Here is a 23675-nt window from a genome sequence, read left to right on the forward strand (position 1 = left end):
GTGGCTGGAGCCGACAAGCGAATTCATGATTAAGTGATTAAATAGGCTCTAATTAGTAAGGACACAAATCTTCTATCTACACAAGATGGTCACCTCCGCTGGTTTAACATTGGAACTTCCTTCCGTGCCTGAGCGGTGCATCATGGGAATCCAAAGAGTGCCGGTAGCGACTTTTCCCCTATCTATAGAATGTAAAATCTGCTTCATTTCCTATTCCAAGGCTTCTCTTTTTAAAACGATTGCATTTTTAAACAAGATTAACCTAGATTTATTTTGAGACACACCTCCTTAACACATACGTGTTATTCTTTATACAATCGATGTTTTCACCTGGCCTGACGAGAGCTCTTTGTAGCCGAAGTGCTGTCAGAAATTGCCACTGTCATGAATATTCATGAGCAGTCAAGACTGGGGCGTGGTTTGGTTTGGTAGCGGGCAGATTATTATTAATATTATTAATATTATTAATATTATTAATATTATTGCAATCACTACTACGCGTAGTACTAATGCCTCGGGGGTGTTCCTCATTTAATTGTGGCAACACATTAAAAAAAAAATAGTAATATCTCCCTTTTCAATCTTCCGCGGGATGATCTTTTGTAAATTTTAACTTTTAACTCCTGAAATCACCCTGGGATCCTTCAAGAAGCTGCTTGATGAGATTCTGGGATCAATAATAATAATAATTATTTATTTCTTAGTAGACACCCTTATCCAGGTCTTACAATTGTTACAAGATATCACATTATTATTACATACAATTACCCATTTATACAGTTGTTTTTTACTGGAGCAATCTAGGTAAAGTACCTTGCTCAAGGGTACAGCAGCAGTGTCCCCACTTGGGATTGAACCCATGATCCTCCAGTCAAGAGTCCAGAGCCCTAACCACTACTCTACACTGCACAGAGAATTGTGAGGGTCTGGAACCAATGTAATGTTGTTGAAGCTGACACCCTGGGATCCTTCAAGAAGCTGCTTGATGAGATTCTGGGATCAATAAGTTATTAACAACCAAACAAGCAATATGGCTGAATGGCCTCCTCTCGTTTGTAAACTTTTTTATGTTCTTATGTTCTAAAAGACCTGCAGCTTTGTCTGCCACAACCTCCGAGGTATTATACTGTAGTACTAGTTGTTGTCTATTCTTGACAACCAAGCCACACTGCTTGACTGCTCATGAATATGCATGACAGTGGCAATTTCTGACAGCACTTCAGCGATAAAGAGCTCTTGTCAGGCCAGGTGAAAACATTGATCATAGAAATAATGACACGTATGTTTTAAGGAAGCTCAAAATAAATCTAAGTGAATCGTGTTTAAAAATACAATCATTTTAAAAAGACAATGCTTTGAATAGGAAATGAAGCATATTTTACATTCTACAGATAGGGGATAAGGCGCTATGGGAACTCTTTGGATTCCCATGATGCACTACTTCGACAGGGACTAAAGAAAAGGCAGAGTTGACTATCTTGTGTATGTAGCAGATCTTTGGTAAGGATTAGGATTGGTGTGATAGCTGACTATCTTGTGTATGTAGCAGATCTTTGGTAAGGATTAGGATTGGTGTGATAGCTGACTATCTTGTGTATGTAGCAGATCTTTGGTAAGGATTAGGATTGGTGTGATAGCTGACTATCTTGTGTATGTATCAGATCTTTGGTAAGGATTAGGATTGGTGTGATAGCTGACTATCTTGTGTATGTAGCAGATCTTTGGTAAGGATTAGGATTGGTGTGATAGCTGACTATCTTGTGTATGTAGCAGATCTTTGGTAAGGATTAGGATTGGTGTGATAGCTGACTATCTTGTGTATGTAGCAGATCTTTGGTAAAGATTAGGATTGGTGTGATAGCTGACTATCTTGTGTATGTAGCAGATTTTTGGTAAGGATTAGGATTGGTGTGATAGCTGACTATCTTCTGTATGTAGCAGATCTTTGGTAAGGATTAGGATTGGTGTGATAGTTGGCTATCTACTGTATAGAGCAGATCTTTGGTAAGGATTAGGATTGATATGATAGAGGTGGAGGGCTGTGTTCTGTTTTTTCATGTTCCATGCTGCCTGTTTTGTTTACATTTTGTGAGGTTTTTGTCAAACCTTTAGTTTTGGCACTTGTGCCTTTTATTTTGACCAGTGTGGTTTTGTTAGTGCGTGTACTGTTTTGTTTATTTGTTTAATTAAAAGGTGTATTAGTGCATTTAACCATGCAGCTTTCTGTGTGTGTCTCTGACCCTGCAAATACCATCTGGGAGGCTACTGCGCCACATACGGTGTCAGAAGCGGGACAGCGCCCCTAGTGACAGACCAGGAACTGCAGGGTAAAAGAAAACAAAGTAAAGAAAATGGAGCAGAAGGAAATCCAGCAGGAGCAGCAGCGCTGGCTAAAGGTAGCCACCTCCAAGGAGTTTGGGCACCGGCAGGACGTGGGCACAGACGAAGACCCCCTCTGGCATGAAGGCCACTATCAGGTTGAGGTGAGGATGGAGGAGGGATGGTCTCCTTTGGGGGATCCAACCCCAGCCACCTGCCCAAAAGATCCAGATGGAGGATGTGCTTCCATGGTGCCTCGCCTGCCCCAAAGAGGAAGATGGAGAGAAAGAAAAGGGAGCAGGATGAGAGTGTGGAGGAGCAGAAGAGGCTCACTGTATGTCAGGACTCTGGGCACATCCATAGTGAGTGCAAGGGGGTAGACCCTTGTTCAAGGCCTACTTTGGCCAAGAAGTGGAGTCATTTGAAGAATGGCTCCGCCTCAAGGCTCTCCAACCAACAAAGGTGGATTCCCCACCTTCCCAGTGTTTCCTTCCCCCTCCTTCCTCATCACGCTAGAGGCCTCAGGTTGGTGCCTCGCCTGCCTGCAGGGAGTCCAGGCACATCGGGAGGAACTGCCCCCTCCAAGAGGAGGAGGAACAGCTGCCAGTTCGAGTGCCGAGGAAATGGAGGGGGGGTCATCCCCAGAGGCGAGCCAAGAAGCCAGTGCCAGCTCCAGAGCCACAGGGGCCATCACCACTGCCGGAATATCCGCACCCCTGCCAGCTACGCAACAGGAGGGCAGCTAGGATGATTACCTGAGCACTCTGGAAGTCTTGCATTGGTGCTCCACCTATGGGAGTTGTGGGCACTTCACAGTGAACTGCCCCCTCCACAAGGAGCAGGTGGAGTGGCTGGAGTGCCTCGCGCTGTGGTCAGCATTTCCACTGCCAGCATTGACACGGCTGGCTGCAGGTCTGGAGGAGACAGCATTTATGCTGACAGGTTGACACAGCTGGCTGCAGGTCTGGAGGAGACAGCATTTACGCTGACAGGTTGACACAGCTGGCTGCAGGTCTGGAGGAGGCAGCATTTACACTGACAGGTTGACACGGCTGGCTGCAGGTCTGGAGGAGACAGCATTTACGCTGACAGGTTGACACAGCTGGCTGCAGGTCTGGAGGAGACAGCATTTACGCTGACAGGTTGACACGGCTGGCTGCAGGTCTGGAGGAGACAGCATTTACGCTGACAGGTTGACACAGCTGGCTGCAGGTCTGGAGGAGACAGCATTTACGCTGACAGGTTGACACAGCTGGCTGCAGGTCTGGAGGAGGCAGCATTTATACTGACAGCATTGACACGGCTGGCTGCAGGTCTGGAGGAGGCAGCATTTACGCTGACAGGTTGACACGGCTGGCTGCAGGTCTGGAGGAGGCAGCATTTACACTGACAGGTTGACACGGCTGGCTGCAGGTCTGGAGGAGGCAGCATGTTCTGTCATCAGCATTGCCAATGCTAGCTGTGCCGCAGCACCCTACACAGCTGTTAGCATTGCCACTAGCATCATTTCCTCTGCCGCAGCGCCCAGCACAGCTGTTAGCATTGGCACTAGCATCATTTCCTCTGAAGCAGCGCCCCTGTGGTGGAGTGTCCCACCACTATATTTATATGTGCACTGTGTTATTATGATTTGTATTATTGTTTGCAGCGCGGATAAAGGCGCTGCATACTTGTTACTGTTTTTAGATTTTAAAAACCTTGTGAGGATGCGTGACTGATCAGCTAGTGATTTATTTAGCTAGCTGACAGCCACACATCCTTATTAAACTTGTGCAGACGGTGACCATCTCCCGAGTTAATTCATTGATTAATTGTTGCTAATCGGGAGATGGTCACTGTATATAAACCTGTAGCTGTCTACCTTCGCGGAGAGTGTACAGAGGAGAGTACGGGAGAGCGAGCAAGGAGAGCTAAAAATAACTGCTAAAAACTGCTAAGCATGCTGGTTTCCACTAGCACGATACTCATTTGTTTATTTGTTTGGCCAACGTGCCCTTTTGTTTCTGTCTTGTTTTGTTTAAATCTTTTGTTTTATTTTACAGTTTAATAAAACGCTGAGCGCTGTAGCGCTGCAGTTTCACTACTGCCCTTCTTTATTTATGTGTTGCTTCTTCCTGGTCCGTGACGTCATTGCTGCAACCACTCTGCCACATATGGTGTCCTGCGTGGGACAAACAACGCCTCCAGGGGCTGGACCAGGAACAGCAAAGGGCTTTTTTTTGTTGTTTTTTTTTCAGAAAGTGTTTTTTGTGTTTGAGGACCTCCTCGGTGGTCTGGACACAAAGGCTGGTGCCTTGCTTGCAGTGTGTACGGGCACACGGTAGCGATCTGCCTCTTCCAGGACGAGGAGGAGGAACCGGCCCAGGAGAGGAAGGCAGGAAGAGAAGGGGGAGAGGTAAGCTGCAGCAGCAACAGCAACTGCAGCAACAGCAGGAGGAGATCGGGGAGGATGGTTGGGAGGTTTATATTACGAACGTCGTGGCGGAGTTGTGCCCTAGCTGTGGGGCATATGGGCACAGATTGGCCATATGCCCCATGCAATACGAAGAGGGGGAGCGCAAGCATCCAGCGCCCAGAAGGGGGAGCGTGAGCATCCAGCGCTCAGAAGGGGGGAGCCCGTGTGTCCAGCACCCAGAAGGGGGGGCCTGTGAGTCCAGTGCCGAGAAGGGCGGAGCCCGTGCGTCCAGCGATCAGAAGGGGGGGAGCCCGTGCATCCAGCTCCCAGAAGGGGGGGGGAGCCCGTGCGTCCAGCGCCCAGAAGGGGGAACTTGGGAGGCCACAGCCCAAGGGGGGAAGACCCACAGGTCCAGAACCTAGGCCTCCAGCAGCAGAGGAAGAATACCTGTTGCCTCTGCCTCCGCCACCTCCACCACATCCACCAGCAGGAGCAGAGCAGTGGGGGATGCCTCTGCCTCCGCCACCTCCACCAGCAGAGGGTGAATGCCTGCTGGTTCCTCCTCAGCCACCGTGGGAGGACTGCTCCTGCCCCTCCCACTTCCACCAGCAGAGGGTGAATACCTGCTGGTTCCACCTCCACCACCATGGAAAGGACTGCTCCTGCCCTGCCTTACACCGCCCAAGGATGCCTGCCTCGCACTGCCCAAGGATGCCTGCTGCTCCGCATCGCCTGTGGAGCCATCAGTTACAGGGTACGAGGGAGAAGTGGAGCTCCCGCTGCCGCCTCCATGGCCAGGGGCTCCCCTCCCGAGTTCACCTCCCAAGGGTCCGCTGCTGCTGCCGTCACCTCCCAAGGGTCCGCTGCCGCTGCCGTCACCTCCCAAGGGTCCTCTGCTGCTGCCGTCGCCTCCCGAGGGTCCGCTGCTGTGGCAGTCGCCTCCCGAGGGTCCGCTGCTGCTGCCTTCACCTCCCGAGGATCCGCTGCTGCTGCCGTCGCCTCCCGAGGGTCCGCTGCTGCTTCCGTTGCCTCCCGAGGGTCCGCTGCTGCTGCCGTCGCCTCCCAAGGGTCCTGCATCGCCTCGGGTCGTCGAGGGTTCTGCTTCACCTGGGGTCGCTACTAGTCCCTCCATGCGGCAGGAAATAATGTGGCTGGAGCCCCATGAAGGGGAGCTGCCAGCCACAGGGGGGGGTCAGGAGACCAGCTCCCCCCGCAGCAAATTTGCTGCAGAAGAACGGGTGGCCGGAACCCCAAGGAGGGGAGCTGATGGCCATGAAGAAGGGGGGGAGGTCTGGAGACCACCCCCAAAATGTCCTTGGCTGGAGGAGCCGGCCTGTGCGCGGTCCACTGGGACGCTACAGCTGTTTGGGTGGGAGGAGGACATCCCACCGTGGCCGCCACCTTTGGCCTGTTGCTGTCCCTGTTCCTGGGCCGGGACTGCTAGCCGGGACTTTGGGGACTAAGGGGGGAGGTGGCTGAAAAGACCATGTGTGCTGCACACAAGGAGGGGCATGTGTGGTGGAGTGTCCTGCCCCTATGTTTATATATGTGCACTGTGTTATTATGATTTGTATTATTGTTTGCAGCGCGGATAAAAACGCTGCATATTTGTTACAGTTTTTAGATTTTAAAAACCTTGTGAGGATGCGTGACTGATCAGCTAGTGATTTATTTAGCTAGCTGACAGTCACACATCCTTATTAAACTTGTGCAGACGGTGCCCATCTCCCGAGTTAATTCATTGATTAATTGTTGCTAATCGGGAGATGGTCACTGTATATAAACCTGTAGCTGTCTACCCTCGCGGAGAGTGTACAGAGGAGAGTACGGGAGAGCGAGCAAGGAGAGCTAAAAATAACTGCTAAAAACTGCTAAGCATGCTGGTTTTCACTAGCACGATACTCATTTGTTTATTTGTTTGGCCAACGTGCCCTTTTGTTTCTTTCTTGTTTTGTTTAAATCTTTTATTTTATTATTTAATAAAACGCTGAGCGCTGTAGCGCTGCAGTTTCACTACCTCCCTTCTTTGTTTATGTGTTGCTTCTTCCTGGTCCGTGACGTCATCACTGCAACCACTCTGCCACACCTCGCACAGCTGTTAGCGTTGCCACTAGCATCATTTCCTCTGCCGCAGCGCCCCGCACAGCTGTTAGCGTTGCCACTAGCATCATTTCCTCTGCCGCAGCGCCCCGCACAGCTGTTAGCGTTGCCACTAGCATCATTTCCTCTGCCGCACCCCGCACAGCTGTTAGCGTTGCCACTAGCATCATTTCCTCTGCCGCACCCCGCACAGCTGTTAGCGTTGCCACTAGCATCATTCCCTCTGCCGCAATGCACCGCACAGCTGTTAGCATTGCCACTAGCATCATTTCCTCTGCTGCAGCGTCCCGCACAGCTGTTAGCGTTGCCTCTAGCATCATTTCCTCTGCCGCAGCGCCCCGCACAGCTGTTAGCATTGCCTCTAGCATCATTACGCTGCAGGAATACCTCGCACCGCTGTCAGCCCTTGTGCCTTTTATTTTGACCAGTGTGGTTTTGTTAGTTTTTGTATCATTTTGTGTTGTTCATTTGTTTAATTAAAAGGCTCATTAGTGCATTTAACCGTGCAGCTTTCTGTGTCTGTGCCTGCAAATACCATCTGGGAGGCTACAGCGCCACACAGGGTAATACCTTACATCAATCAGAATAGATTTCAAAATATCTTCATGTATTTGGTGGAACATATTGCAATATATTTAAAAATGAATAAATCTCCATTGATGTTAAAATATATGAAAATATGTTTCTAAAATGTATTTAAAGACAAATAAAAATCTATTTTTTTCAGTTCCTCGGCGGGGACAGAACATTTCTGAGAATGAGCTGGTCTAGGATGCTAGCCTGTCTCAGTCTATTAATCTTTCACTCCACTAGCTATCAGCATGTTAATAATGCTGTTTATTCTTTATCAGGGTTTTGTGTGCCTGTGTACAACCAGTTCAGAAAACACGTGTTTGTGGAAACTAAGAAGAGCTGGTCTGAAGCTACTGTAGAGAGAAGCACACAGACCTGGCCACTGTGCGCAGCCAGGAAGAAGCAGAGCAGCTCTTAAATATTGCAGGAGCTTCTCTCTGGGGTTCCTGGATCGGGCTGTATCATGATGACACACAGAACTGGCAGTGGTCTAACAGCGATGATGTCATCTACTCCAACTGGAGGGCAGACGTCTTCTGTGCTTCCGTCAATTCAGATGGAAATTGGATTGATTTACCCTGTCACCTTCAAAAAGCCTTCATGTGCTACAAAGGTAAAGACATAATTATTGCTATATTGCAATTGATTATTCATTTATTTCAGTTCTTATAATTATTAAGTATCCTTGTGAGAGGAGCTTGTATGAGTTTGCAAATCCACCCACTCCTACAGCTGCTAATATCTCAAGTATTTCAGCTTGCAGATATTTTCAGTCAAAACCCTGAATCCAAGTTGCCCTTGAAAGGATACAAAAACATACGGTTATTAGATGTGTTTGGTGTGTTTCAGAGGCAGTTCCAAAAGATACCTACATTTTGTTAGTGATAGATGGATGGATCTATAACACTGTGTTACCCCCCTCTGGTGAGGTGTAGGGCTGTCAGGTTTACCTTCCCCTCTGGGCTGGGGCTTGCTGTGTGAAGGATGGAATTTTCTCTGGGAGTTCTGTTGCACTTCATTTCTTTCAGATCCAGGAAAGTCAGGCTCTTCTTCATCTCCTAGTACCTGAGTGCTGCTGGTATTGGACAGAGTATATGTATATTTCACCATACTCTTGGCAGCTTCCAGGATGGTGGGCAATGAGTTGTCTGCATTTCCACTGCGCTCATGGCAGCTCTGACCTCTGCAGACAGGTTACATATGAACAGCAGCTTGACGCTCTTGTCTACATTGTCCCCTGGATGTGCTTCACCTGCATAGTAAAGGAGTTTCAGTTCCTTGTAGAAGTCTCTCGGGTCCTTATCCTTCTTACATTGTCTGAGACAGGCTGTGTGCAGGGCTGTGCAGGGATCGCCGGGTCCTCATCCTTCTTAGATTGTCTGAGACAGGCTGTGTGCAGGGCTGTGAAGGGATCGCCATACTTGGAGCATTTCCGTGTTAAGGCAGCACACAGTTTCTCAAAATTTTTCCTGGTCCACTCCTGTACTGTGTCTACAAGTGTGAGAGCGAGCAGTCTGGCCTCATGTAGATCACTTGTCAGTCCCCAGTCATTCATAATATCCTGCATATGACTGATGTGTCCTTCAATGGTGATGCTGAAACTTGCTGATAGTTGATGCTAACTTATGGACTTGGTGTAAACCATTAGTTCTCAGTTCAGGTTGAAAAATCAATAATACATAGAACCCTTAGAGTTTATCTTCTGGACCATGTCCTTTTGAATTTCAACATCTTTGAAGGCCTGTCGCCATCGATAGCAGCATAGTGGGCAACTCTGGATGCAGATCTCATCTTTGAGGGCCTTTCGCCCCAGACAGCAGCATAGTGGCAACTCTGGATTCAGATCTCATCTTTGAGGGCCTTTCGCCCCAGACAGCAGCATAGTGGCAACTCTGGATTCAGATCTCATCTTTGAGGGCCAGTCGCCCCCAACAGCAGCATAGTGGGCAACTCTTGATGCAGATCTCATCTTTGGATTCTTCTCACATTGACAGGCATTGTCTTGCTGATAGCTTTCCAGCTCATCAGTAGATTGACTTTGCCATTCGATCATCTCAGTGTGTGTGTCTGTGTGTGTGTGTCTGTGTGTGTGTGTGTCTGTGTGTCTGTCTGTCGGTGTCTGTCTATGTGTCCTGTCTGTCTGTGTGTGTCTGTCTGTGTCTATATATCTATTATTATTATTATTATTATTATTATTATTATTATTATTATTATTATTATTATTATTATTATTATTATTATTATTTATTTCTTAGCAGACACCCTTATCCAGGGTGACTTACAGTCGTAAACAAAATACATTTCAAGAATCACAGTACAAGTATTTATACAATTAAGAGCAAGATAAATACAAGCAAGTACAAGTATATGACAAAATACCATTCAATAACGGAGCAGATAACAGTGTCAGTGATAGTTACATCAGGATATAATTAAATACAAAATACTACAGATTAAATAACACTTGTGACAGATTATAGTACTCTAAAGTACAGGATTAAATGCAAGATCTCATTTTTGGATTCCTCACATTGCCAGGCATTGTCTTGCTGATAGCCTTCCAGCTCAGCAGTAGATTGACATTGCCATTTGATCATCTCAGTGTGTGTGTGTCTGTGTCCTGTGTGTGTCCTGTCTGTGTGTGTGTGTGTGCGTGTCTGTGTCCTACCTATATCTGTGTGTGTTTCTGTCTGTGTGTTTCTGTCTGTGTGTGTCTGTCTGTGTGTCTGTGTCCTGTGTGTGTGTACTATATATAATGATTTCCATTACACGAGAGTAGATGTTAAAACTTCATGCTGATTTGAACTCGACTCTCGCCAAGATAAGCACCAACTAAGACGTAGCTTTACAGTAAACTAATGTGATCCATATGTGTCTCCATCCATTTGCGCTTCCTTCCATATGATGATGTAGATATCCTTCTGTCTGGTGTTGATGGCTGAAGTATAATGCTGGCTCCAGGGATCAGCTTATTCCCTCCCTGTCGCATCAGCACACACAAGGCTGCGATGCTGGCTCCAGGTCATAAAAGATAAGCTGTCTCCCCAGCACATCAGCATGACAACCGCCTGGATTGAGCTAAGTAGGCTACATCTCTGGGGTCTTCAAGTGGGCACCTTCCATCCTCTGTGTTTTGTCGACTAGCCCACAACACCTCAAGAGGGCTCGACGGTGATTCTGGCGTCCGAGAATCATCCCCCTCTGTCCCCCACTCAACTCAGCCCAGCTTACTTACCTGTACATCAGTGTTTCTTTCTTTCTATTGTGCACAGATGTACTTGACTGTAGACAAGTTGCAGTTTCTGATAAATTGTAGGATTGATGAAAACACACAGTTCCCAGCCTCTCAGATGCTGTTTGTTTGTGTTTACAGAGACCAACAACATCATTGAGAGATACACCCTGATTGAAGAACTGAAAACCTGGACTGAAGCTCAGCAGTACTGTAGAGAACACCACACCGACCTCGTCAGTATAAAGAATGCCAGTGAAAATGAAGAAATAGTGAATAAAGCGCAGGGCAAGCACTTCTGGATAGGCCTGTTCAATGAGCCCTGGAAGTGGTCACACCAGGGGGATAACTACACATTTCACAACTGGAACTATGAGCAACCAAACAATAGGGGAGGGGATGAGAACTGTGTGATGATGAGTAACACTGGTGAATGGTTTGACTATGGCTGCAACAACTGGATCTCCTTCTTCTGCTGTGAGGGTGAGGACCCTGTTCAGACTGTGTTCTCATTTAATTCAGTGTAAACTTTCAGGTTCAAAGAGGGAAGCATGATTAGATCTCTTCAATAGGTCCTGGTGGTGACAAATCTACTAGTTTCCACTTTGAGAATCAATTACAGAGGGTCTAAATTGGGTAAAAATAATAAACAAAACCCCAGTTATATTTCCTTAGGCTTTAAGGTATTGTGCTGTGCTGTGCAATATCATATAATAACAAGACATGTACCTTTACACATTCTAAAATAACATTAGCATTGATTGACAGTGAACTGAGTTTTTCTCACAACGATTTCTTTGTCTACCTGGTGTTTCCATGACCTTCGTCACTCATGCCAGAATGATACTCGTGTTACAGTACAAACCACAAGCATGTTGTTAGTATATTTATTATCACCATACACTTCTACTAGTGTCCCACATTCTTACAAGACCAGTAATCTGTGACTGTTGGTTCCATTTCCAGTGGAATTCTTTTCACTGAAGAACACGTTTTCACTCATCTTTATTGTGCTGTCCCCTCTCCCCAGGCGGCTCCTCTGGTCAGTGTTTCTATGAAGGAGCTTGGAAGACATGGCAGGAAGCTCAGAGCTACTGCAGAAACCAAGGCAGAGACCTGCCCAGCATTCAAGACCAGGCCAGGGTTAATGAGCTTATAGGTCTTATACCTTCATATAGTAACTGGTATTGGATTGGGCTGCATCATGATAAAGAGAACTGGCAGTGGTCCAGTGGAGGTGATGTCATCTACTTCAACTGGGGACGATACCTCTTCTGTGCTTCAGTCAATTCAAAGGGAGAGTGGGAGGATTCACTCTGCAGTCAGGGAAACTATTTCATGTGCTACAGCGGTGAGTTGAGATTCAATTCCTTTGTTAATGAAACAGCTGACTGGACTGGGGGATGAAGCCAGATTCCCTGGATACTGCACAGGGGCTGTAATCTTAAAACGTTCAAAAGAAGAAACATCCTCTCAAATACAGTATGTTTCTAAGTTTATTATTAAGAAAAAATGTTAAGAAGGTGTGTTATTCATAACAGTTTCTTATGATTGTTTTTCCTTCATAAGAAACTTAAGAAAATGTGAATTCTTCAAAGAAATGTTCTTATTTTTTGGTTTAGATTGTTTATATTCCAGACAGCAAAATCCTCGTCTTAAATATGTAGCCCTTATCAGACATGTAGAAGAAATATGTTTAGCAGTTAAATAACTATTTGTATTAGAATAAAAGGTGATAAAGAGGGTTGCAGTTTTGCTGTATTGGGTGTAGTGGGCTGAACCTCACATGACTGATTTGTTTGTTATGCAAATTAAGTCTGACAGGTATTCTGCAATATATACAAGCTGCATCTCCCTGTTGCAAGTTAGTTTCAGTCACCATGAGCGAAGGACAGACTTTGATACACAGCTGATAGCACAGCAGGTGCCATGTTTCATGAGGTACAACCTCCACAGTGATGAGCCAGTCTTGTTGCTTGTGACAAATGTAGCTTTTATTTACATTTGAAATAATAATAATAATAATAATAATAATAATAATAATAATAATAATAATAATAATAATACCACAGCCACCTGAACTAAGCCGTCATTGCACTGCCTCAGCCAATCAGGTTCCTAGTAGGGTGCTCATTATCATGCAGTCGACACCCTCAGAGCTTTAGAATGTTGAAACTGTCATTGGAACTTTTAAACAGACAAATAGCAGCCAGTACAGGAAAGACATGAAAGCACATGGGGGGTGTTTATAGTGATACTGTTTGCTTCATATTGATTGTGCACCGACTGTGAGGAAAATATGAATGATCAATTTGAAAAAGAACAATGATTATTCCTAAATCATTAAATAGACTCCCCCATCCCCCACTTTGCTATTAAATACTTTTCAGACATAAACTAAAGAGACTCCCATGCACTGCTAGAGATGCTGCTTTTCATGACCTTGATAGCTGAGCCGGGTGTGACTCGGGTTCAATCACTATACAACAGGAGAGCCAGCGCACCTCCACAGCTGACATTGATTTTGATCTGCTGTTTGTGTTTACAGAGACCAGCAACATCGCTGAGAGATACACCCTGATTGAAGAACTGAAAACCTGGACTGAAGCTCAGCAGTACTGTAGAGAACACCACACTGACCTCGTCAGTATAAAGAACGCCAGTGAAAATGAAGAAATAGTGAAGAAAGCGCAGGGCAAGCGCTTCTGGATAGGCCTGTTCAATGAGCCCTGGAAGTGGTCACACCAGGGGGATAACTACACATTTCACAGCTGGAGCAAAGGGGATCCAAACAATGGGGGAGGGGATGAGAACTGTGTGGCGATGAGTAACACTGGTGGATGGTTTGACTATGGCTGCAACAATCAGATGTCCTTCTTGTGCTGTGAGGGTGAGGACACTGTTTTGACTGTGTTCTCATTTACTTCAGTACAAACCTTCAGGTTCAAAGAGGGAAGCATGATTAGATCTTCAATAGGTCCTGGTGGTGACAAATCTAGCAGTTTCCACTTTGAGAATCAGTCACAGGCTCCCTGCTCAGGCTGATGGGATGGTCAATATCCTTCCAGAGGTAATGGGGTGATGTGGATTGCAGCTATCAGTACCTATTGTTCTGCTGTGATTTGAAGGCTCCCTGTTCAGTCTGTGCTCTTGTTCAGCTCAGTGTTTGTACCCCAGTCTGTGAGCAGGGACTCAGAGGCTCAGTCCATCTGATCCTACAGTAGCTGTCTGACCTCCAGAGCAGGGCAGGGTGTAGCCTAGAGATCTGAAGAACCAGAAACCAGCCCGGTCATTAAGAGTGTGAGAGGGAGCAGCTACCCCTCATTGTTATACCCAGGAGAGACGTGTGCTGTGATATACATTCTTACTGTCTATTTATTATATTTATTTGAAAACAATAAACCATGTCATTGTCAGCATTGCCCTGGTGGAGACAGCAGCATAGACACAGTTCAGTTTCATTGAAATGCATTTGAACAATACACTTCAAACAGGAAACAATAAATCTTCTTCTTGTGTTTTCTTTACAGATTCAGACCCCACAAGCCCCCCTTCCACTCCGGTCTCTCAAGGTATGCAGTGTAATCACTTCAGTGGATTCAGAACCACTGCAGGAATATGACTTTGTTATAAACTTTATTTTTTCTCTTTTTTTCTGTTTACAGAAGCAGAATCCTCGAAGCCCCCTTCCACTCCAGTCTCTCAAGGTAAGTGCAGTCTGAAGATGGCAGTTTGTTCAGTGTGATTGACAGCCCACACCATGAGTTATAAATGAATCTCAGTGCTCTTATCAACCTCAATAATTTAACAGGGAGTTCACCATTGTATCAGTTCAGTTTGAATGTGGCTTTGTAATAAATGACTTATTGTTTGAATTTATTAGCATTTATTTATTTTGCTGGTGGAGATAGCAGCATAGACAGTTTCACTGAAATGCATTTGAACACTACATATTTACGTTGTGACAATTCCCAAAATATCCATTTTGTCATATGTACTGAAGAGAAAATGTGTTGATGAAAAGAGCTGCAATATACTAATTTAAATATCATTTGCGTCACCTTAGTAAGATCTCTAGCGAGAGTCATGTGACAAATAGTGGCAGTTGAGTTGTGGTTTGCTACAGCAGAGGGTGCCTGAAGAATAACGTCTGTACATGCAAGGATGCAAGAATCAAAATAACATTGTTTTTGTTAAATGTAAACGTCATCTGTACAATGCATTCTGTTCTGTCTTCATTTTACCTATTTTAATACTGTTATATATATACAATACAATACAATCACACACACATATATTCATAGTTCTCAATGTATTTTAAATATAAATCATTGCACTGAAATAACACTCATGTGTTTTGGGGAGGCTACACATTACATTATGTACAAATAGAAATCTGTACAGTAGGACTATACAGTGTACAGTATTAAAATCAAATGAATACCTAGTGCACTTTTTTGTACTTTAGCCTGCTGGTAACATCAAATAAATCATGCTGCTGCCTTGTACACATTGCTGTGCAATGCGAATAAAAGATTATTTTAAATTGAAACTAAATGATTTTAGGGTTTTTTTAATTTTAATTTATTATTTTTAAGTTGGTCTACTTAGTAGCTTAAACAGTCAACACACAATAGATCCTGGTCCTATACAGATGCTCAGAATGAGCTGGAGGGGTTAGAGGTGCACGTTATTATTATTGATTTCTTAGCAGACGCCTTTATCCAGGGCAACTTCTACAATTATATCACATTATGTTTTACATACAATTACCCATTTATACAGTTTTTACTGTAGCAAACTTAGCAATGTCCCCCATGTGGGATTGACCCCACTAGCCTCCGGTTAAGAGTCCAGAGCCCTAACCACCACTCCACACTGCTGCATATGTGCAGGCTCTTGAGCCAAACTTGCTGGGAAAACCAGAAATGTCATAGAAATGTGTTTTCAAGGCTTGTAAGTACACCCTGACTAGTCAAAACTAGGTACTTGGGTGTTCACCTCAAAAGTACATTTAGCACAACTGGCAACGCACAAGAAAAACTGGACTGAGAAATGTCAGCAACAATTGCGACTGTTTAAAACATGCTTTCAAAAGTTGAAAAATGATGCTCACAGCGTTGCGTTTGTTTAGTACGTCACGCTACACTTCCGCCTGGTTTGCAACGATAGCGACGGACGCAACACTTAAATCCTGTTGTTGTGTTTTCTTTACAGATTCAGACCCCACAAGCCCCCCTTCCACTCCAGTCTCTCAAGGTATGCAGTGTAATCACTTCAGTGTGATTCACAAACCACAGTAGAATGGCTATGACATATGTCATGTGAACCACAAGACCTATTGAAGCCATGTGAGATTTGTGTGCAACAATAATGTGAAAGCTGAATCTAGCGTGAGGCAACTGACTACATGACTGACAACATGTTTAAATCTATTGAAAACTGCCCTAACATTAGACACTCCTATAAACATCTAAACACAAGAGTTCATCTTTGAAAGTCTACCTCTACACGCCTGCTTCTTGTGTTCTAGGTACCAGCACCCCACCTGAGCCCTGCACTTAACTCACGTTCTGTGCTGCACATTACAGACGACGTGGGGTCTTATTGTTTTGCATGGGTTCATTTAATTATTCAGCTCAGTGTTTGTACCCCAGTCTGTGAGCAGGGACTCAGAGGCTCAGTCCATCTGATCCTACAGTAGCTGTCTGACCTCCAGAGCAGGACAGGGTGTAGCCTAGAGATCTGAAGAACCAGAATCCAGCCCGGTCATTAAGAGTGTGAGACGGAGCAGCTACCCCTCATTGTTATACCCAGGAGAGGCGTGTGCTGTGATATACATTCTTACTGTCTATTCATTATATTTATTTTAAAACAATAAACCATGTCATTGTCAGCATTGCCCTGGTGGAGACAGCAGCATAGACACAGTTTCATTTAAATGCATTTGAACAATACACTTGAAACAGGAAACACTAAATCTTGTTGTTGTGTGTTTTCTTTACAGATTCAGACCCCACAAGCCCCCCTTCCACTCCAGTCTCTCAAGGTATGCAGTGTAATCACTTCAGTGGATTCAGAACCACTGCAGGAATCTGGCTTTGTTATAAACTTTCTTTTTTCTCTTTCTTTTAAAAGAAGCAGAATCCTCGAGACCCCCTTCCACTCCGCTCTCTCAAGGTAAGTGCAGTTTGAAGATGGCAGTCTGTTTAGTGTGATTGACAGCCCACCTCACGTGTCATGTGATCCACTAGAGCTATATAAGCTGTGGGAGAGCTGTGTGCAACTATTCAGCAACAACACTAGGAGAGCAGAAGGTTGTCTTTCGGTTTGGAATCCTAATGTATAGAGTTACATTATATTGTCCAGTACAAATAATCTGTCTACAGGTAACCCTGTTTATACTGTTGAAAACTGCCCTAACATTAGACACTCATCTAAACATCTAAACAGAAGAGTTAATCGCTGAAAGTCTACCTCTACACGTCTACTTCTTGTGTTCTAGGTACCAGCACCTCACCTGAGCCCTGCACTTAACTCACATTCAGTGTTTCCTCTAAGGGTGAAATGCGCACATTTTACACAGTAACTGGCAACAACCTTCCACTCAGTTTATTAACTTTTACAAGTTATCATATATCAACCTCCCTCGAGACTCCAACATCTCATTTTGAGAGCATTTGTGCAAAGCATTAACATAAGCATGTTTCCGTGTGTCTTGCAGATGATTCTCTGATTTCCCTGTTAAAATGCACGTCACATTAGTACAGAGCTCGCTCGGGCTCCAGTGAATCCAGTAGTGCAGGGCGGGCGAAGCAGGCATCTGGAGATTCTGCCTCTATGGAGAGGGCTGCCCGGTGCTGCTTAGGAACGTCTCAGTTTTGAACGCATCATGTAATAGAAAACGTTTTTGAAGCTCAATCTTACTGCATTATTTAGAAGTATAAATAGTCAACATAAATAAACCTAAATAAAAATCACAATACTCATACTTTCACGGGTTTTGTTTTATTTAAAAAACAAACATTTCAGAAATACCATCATATCAAGCGTTTAGAAACTGTCAAAAATGTAATGTACAGTACAGTGTAGTGATTGAAGACGACATACCACATGCGTTTGTTTGCAAGTTGAGTTTAGGTGACTTCACTCGCGTGTCTGTGCTGCTGAAACTCAACATGACAGCTGCACCAACGAAGAAAAAAAAACAATCTTTCAGTAAAAGACAGAGCTAAAACAAAATCTGATGATCTCTATGAGGATGGTGGGACACTATTGTTCAAGCTTTGCTGCCGTTGATCATGCATGAGTCAGTACCATTAAAAGATCATATTGCCAGTCATAAACACGTAGAGGAAACAAGAAAGCAAATAAGATGGCAACAATGGCAAAGCATGCATTCACTATGCTGAACACTGAGGTCTAAGACACTGCATTCACTATACTGAAAACTGAGATCTAAGACACTGCATTCACTATGCTGAAAACTGAGGACTAAGACACTGCATTCACTATGCTGAAAACTGAGGTCTAAGATACTGCATTCACTATACTGAAAACTGAGATCTAAGACACTGCATTCACTATGCTGAACACTGAGATCTAAGACACTGCATTCACTATGCTGAAAACTGAGGACTAAGACACTGCATTCACTATACTGAAAACTGAGATCTAAGACACTGCATTCACTATGCTGAACACTGAGATCTAAGACACTGCATTCACTATGCTGAAAACTGAGGTCTAAGACACTGCATTCACTATGCTGAACACTGAGGTCTAAGACACTGCATTCACTATACTGAAAACTGAGGTCTAAGACACTGCATTCACTATACTGAAAACTGAGATCTAAGACACTGCATTCACTATGCTGAAAACTGAGGACTAAGACACTGCATTCACTATGCTGAAAACTGAGGTCTAAGATACTGCATTCACTATACTGAAAACTGAGATCTAAGACACTGCATTCACTATGCTGAAAACTGAGGTCTAAGACACTGCATTCACTATGCTGAAAACTGAGGTCTAAGACACTGCACTCAAGGCGGGGCTTTCCTGAAGTATTGAAGGAAAATGAATTGTGTGTTTAATTATTGTTTACTTTATTTATTTCTATGCTACCTGTGTTTTAATAAAGCTGTAATTAGCAATATTAAACCAAGGCAGTTTTTTTAATTAAATTATATTTCAAAATTGTATAATGCAACAAAATGAATACATTCAAAGGGTTAGTGCATCATCGAAGGTTCCTCACTGGTCTTATTGTTTGACATGGGGTTTATTTAATGGCTGTGTGAACTCTTCTGTTTGTCTGCACAGATAACATGGCAACAGCAAGGGTCAAACTAAACGTACCCAAAGGAGTGAATCTTGAAGACCCCAAAGTGAGCGAAGCCATTTTAGAGCAGGTAGGTGACACGCCCTTTCAGAAATCCAAACTGACACTGCTTCCTGTGTACTGGGCTTCGTGTGACACTGATGAGCTAATCTCACGTTGACTTTGCTTCTCTTTAGTTCCTTCTAGTTTCCTCTCGTTTCCCTGATAGATACACAGAGAGATGTGGTGCTCTTGATAACACTGTGTTTCTTGTGTTGCTGTTTCAGATTCGGGAGCACCTCTCCAAGAACATTCCAATGGACGGTGTTAATCTGCGCTGGAGAAAACAAGACGGGGAGATATTCCACAAGGAGGAAGAGGAGGAGGAGGAGGAGGAGAAGGAGAAGTACTTCGAGCTGTGAGATACCAGCACCCACAATGACAAGCGGGGGCTTTCAGAGCAGCACTGCCTTATATTAATCTGACATTATCTACTGGTTTATATTAATCTGACATTATCTACTGGTTTATATTAATCTGACATTATCTACTGGTTTATATTACTCTGACATTATCTACTGGTTTATATTACTCTGACATTATCTACTGGTTTATATTAATATGACATTATCTACTGGTTTATATTACTCTGACATTATCTACTGGTTTATATTACTCTGACATTATCTACTGGTGCAGCACTGGTTTATATTAAGGTGATGGGGTGTGTGTTTTTAATTTAATGATAAGTTAAAGTAAATAATTGAACATATATTTTAATAATTTAAATATATGTTCAATTATTTACTGGTGCAGCACATATTTATATTAAGGTGCTGGGGTGTGTGTTTTAATGTAGTAAATGATTCTAATAGAGGTTACATTAGTTACTGGTGCAAGTTTCTTTCACCTTGTAAAGAATATATTCAGAGTGGTAACAGAGTAACAGGCCTCTTCACCAGGGCATGGCAGAGCATGGATTTACAGAATGAATGTATAACTTGCAGTGTACTATTAAATCCCATAGAGGGCACCACAAACACATTTACTGAGGGAGGAAGGGAGCAAGCTCCTGTATAATTATACAATCACCTGCAAGGTCTTGATGCTGCAGTACATTACAAACAGCAGCCAGGATACAGGTGTTGAATTGCTTATCAGGGGGACAGGGCTAAGGTAGATGGCAGATGAAGGACAGTTCTCTTTTTCACATGATCCTCCAGTGCAATGACATGGGCAGCTAAAGCCTCTGTCTGGATAAGTGAGAGGAGTTGTCCTAGTGCAGCTCAGCAAGCTGGTCTCTTCCAGTCCAGGTCTGTGTTCCAACCATGGCTGTGTTTCTACCTGGAGGAAAAGCCCTCCAGGACTGGAGCCTGTCGCAATGCAAGTGAAGCTGCAGCATAAACTAGCACTGTGGCGCCCCCTATGGTATTTAAATAGGTCTGCATTATCACACAGAAATATATGTGCAGTCTGCAGGGTGCAATACAACATGGGGTTCAGTCATTAAGGCTATGAGTAGGGTGGTTTGCTACAGCTTATGATTTCAATGGAAATGCCTTATTTTTCTGATATTTAATTTATATTGCTGTAAAAACAAAAAATAACAGGGTCACTGAAAAAGTTTTATTTCTCATTATAGTGTATGGGGAGCAGGGGAGGGGGGGCAAATCCATGCATTCATGAAACATGTTCATCTCATGCAAACACATAGAAATCAAACGAGCTGTACCAAAGAAAATACGTGATTCATGTCACTGTATTGTATGAAGGGTTGTGCATGATAACAATACTCTACTACTCTGTATTCTTGAATGTATTTTTGCTGATTTATTTCAATAAAGTTTCAATCTAAATCTATTGCATCTTTTCTATTATTATTACTATTTTCACAGAGACTACAGTCCTCTAACAAGGCTGCTCTATAGCGATGGATCCCTTTCTATACAGTGTGGTTCATGTGACTGGGTGCTGGTTGAATGGATCTATATCAGCTGTTTGTTGTCTACACTCCTAAATGAATCTATTTGATGTTCATTTTGTAACAGCTCCCAAGTCATAGCTGATCACCAGCTCACCAGCAGTTGCTGACATTGTCTGCAGGTTTAAATAAATAATCTGGTCTTGAAAGGGTTACAGCATGACTTCATTCAAAGTGCCGCCTGTCATGAAGCAGACTATGCCACTTTATGGTCACATATCTGCATTTTTGTGTTCATTTTGTTTTCTCTCCTCTGTAGATATGACCTCACTTAGTCTAGTGGGGCCCCAGGGTCAAACAATGGATACTCATTCCCATCATGACCACTAGGGAGTGCTGTCCCACATATCACCTGAAGTTGCCGCAGGTGTACTCTCTTTAAAGGACCACCAGAGGGCCCTGCGAGTCCAGGTGCGTGGACTGGAATAGTGTTTGCTGTCGGCGTCAACACAGTAACCACAATAGCAACCAGTCTCCGGTTTGAATGACGAGTTGATAAAATCAACTGGCTGCAGTCTGATTACATTCAGCAACTTTATTTCAGCATATCATAACAGCACAGGCATGACACTCTCTTCTCTAAAGCCAGGAAGGAGGCTTTGACTTGGGAACACACACAGAGACCAAAACACGAACATGCACTCGAATCCAAATAAAAAAAATAAAAAAGTTAGCTGTGCTTTTATTCTTAACATGTTTTACAAACAGTTCACAAAACATGTTCACTTTTCTGTACGAGGTGTCTGAACTGAAGGGTAGCTCCATGTAAGTAGAAACTTTAACCCGATAAACACCCACAAAGTGTCCACGGCTGGGATGAAGCTCGAGCGAAGACTACCCGACCGCAGGTGGAATTCTGAGCAAACCGCATCACTCACAGAATAAGGAGGAACGTGCCTGCATTCATTCACAACAAAAACTAGTGCTTCATAAAATCACACTGTAACTGCAGTTTAACATTACAAATAATAGAATCACTTTTAAAAAGATCTAACTTTAGTGAAAAATGAGCAGCCTGCCAGGCATATGAGCCCATTATAAACCAGCCTGCCAGGCATGTGCTTATTATAAACCAGCCTGCCAGGCATGTGCCCATTATAAACCAGCCTGCCAGGCATGTGCTTATTATAAACCAGCCTGCCAGGCATGTGCCCATTATAAACCAGCCTGCCAGACATGTGCTTATTATAAACCAGCCTGCCAGGCATGTGCCCATTATAAACCAGGCTGCCAGGCATGTGCCCATTATAAACCAGCCTGCCAGACATGTGCCTATTATAAACCAGCCTGCCAGGCATGTGCCCATTATAAACCAGCCTGCCAGACATGTGCCCATTATAAACCAGCCTGCCAGACATGTGCCCATTATAAACCAGCCTGCCAGGCATGTGCTTATTATAAACCAGCCTGCCAGGCATGTGCCCATTATAAACCAGCCTGCCAGACATGTGCCCATTATAAACCAGCCTGCCAGGCATGTGCCCATTATAAACCAGCCTGCCAGGCATGTGCTTATTATAAACCAGCCTGCCAGGCATGTGCCCATTATAAACCAGCCTGCCAGACATGTGCCCATTATAAACCAGCCTGCCAGACATGTGCCCATTATAAACCAGCCTGCCAGGCATGTGCTTATTATAAACCAGCCTGCCAGGCATGTGCCCATTATAAACCAGCCTGCCAGGTATGTGCCCATTATAAACCAGCCTGCCAGGCATGTGCTTATTATAAACCAGCCTGCCAGGCATGTGCCCATTATAAACCAGCCTGGCAGGCATGTGCCCATTATAAACCAGCCTGCCAGGCATGTGCCCATTATAAACCAGCCTGCCAGGCATGTGCCCATTATAAACCAGCCTGCCAGGCAAGTGCCCATTATAAACCAGCCTGCCATGCATATGCTTATTATAAACCAGCCTGCCAGACATGTGCCCATTATAAACCAGCCTGTCAGACATGTGCCCATTATAAACCAGCCTGCCAGGCATGTGCTTATTATAAACCAGCCTGCCAGGCATGTGCCCATTATAAACCAGCCTGCCAGGCATGTGCCCATTATAAACCAGCCTGCCAGGCATGTGCCCATTATAAACCAGCCTGCCAGGCATGTGCCCATTATAAATCAGCCTGCCAGGCATGTGCTTATTATAAACCAGCCTGCCAGACATGTGCCCATTATAAACCAGCCTGCCAGACATGTGCCCATTATAAACCAGCCTGTCAGACATGTGCCCATTATAAACCAGCCTGCCAGGCATGTGCTTAATTTAAACCAGCCTGCCAGGCATGTGCCCATTATAAACCAGCCTGCCAGGCATGTGCTTATTATAAACCAGCCTGCCAGGCATGTGCCCATTATAAACCAGCCTGCCAGGCAAGTGCCCATTATAAATCAGCCTGCCAGGCATGTGCTTATTATAAACCAGCCTGCCAGACATGTGCCCATTATAAACCAGCCTGCCAGACATGTGCCCATTATAAACCAGCCTGTCAGACATGTGCCCATTATAAACCAGCCTGCCAGGCATGTGCCCATTATAAACCAGCCTGCCAGGCATGTGCCCATTATAAACCAGCCTGCCAGGCAATTGCCCATTATAAACCAGCCTGCCATGCATGTGCTTATTATAAACCAGCCTGCCAGACATGTGCCCATTATAAACCAGCCTGCCAGGCATGTGCTTATTATAAACCAGCCTGCCAGGCATGTGCCCATTATAAACCAGCCTGCCAGGCATGTGCCCATTAT

At 44.5% G+C, this 23675-nt stretch overlaps 1 protein-coding gene across 1 annotated transcript; it reads left to right on the plus strand.

Moving 5' to 3' along the window:
- The first annotated feature begins 11035 nt into the window (after positions 1 to 11035).
- Positions 11036 to 17355, plus strand: LOC131723390 (macrophage mannose receptor 1-like). Its single transcript, XM_059017120.1, has 4 exons — positions 11036 to 11102; positions 11650 to 11970; positions 13168 to 13547; positions 17344 to 17355. The coding sequence occupies exons 1-4, from the start codon at positions 11036 to 11038 to the stop codon at positions 17353 to 17355; spliced, it is 780 nt and encodes a 259-aa protein (XP_058873103.1).
- The last annotated feature ends 6320 nt before the right edge of the window (positions 17356 to 23675 follow it).

Source organism: Acipenser ruthenus, chromosome 55 (genome assembly GCF_902713425.1).
Source record: "Acipenser ruthenus chromosome 55, fAciRut3.2 maternal haplotype, whole genome shotgun sequence".
NCBI classification, from domain to species: Eukaryota; Metazoa; Chordata; class Actinopteri; order Acipenseriformes; family Acipenseridae; genus Acipenser; species Acipenser ruthenus.

Coding starts and splice junctions, on each gene's coding strand:
- LOC131723390 (XM_059017120.1), top strand. CDS start 11,036: ATGAGTAACACTGGTGAATGGTTTGACTATGGCTGCAACAACTGGATC. Junction 11,103..11,649: donor CTCCTTCTTCTGCTGTGAGG/GTGAGGACCCTG, acceptor CCCTCTCCCCAG/GCGGCTCCTCTGGTCAGTGT. Junction 11,971..13,167: donor CTATTTCATGTGCTACAGCG/GTGAGTTGAGAT, acceptor TTGTGTTTACAG/AGACCAGCAACATCGCTGAG.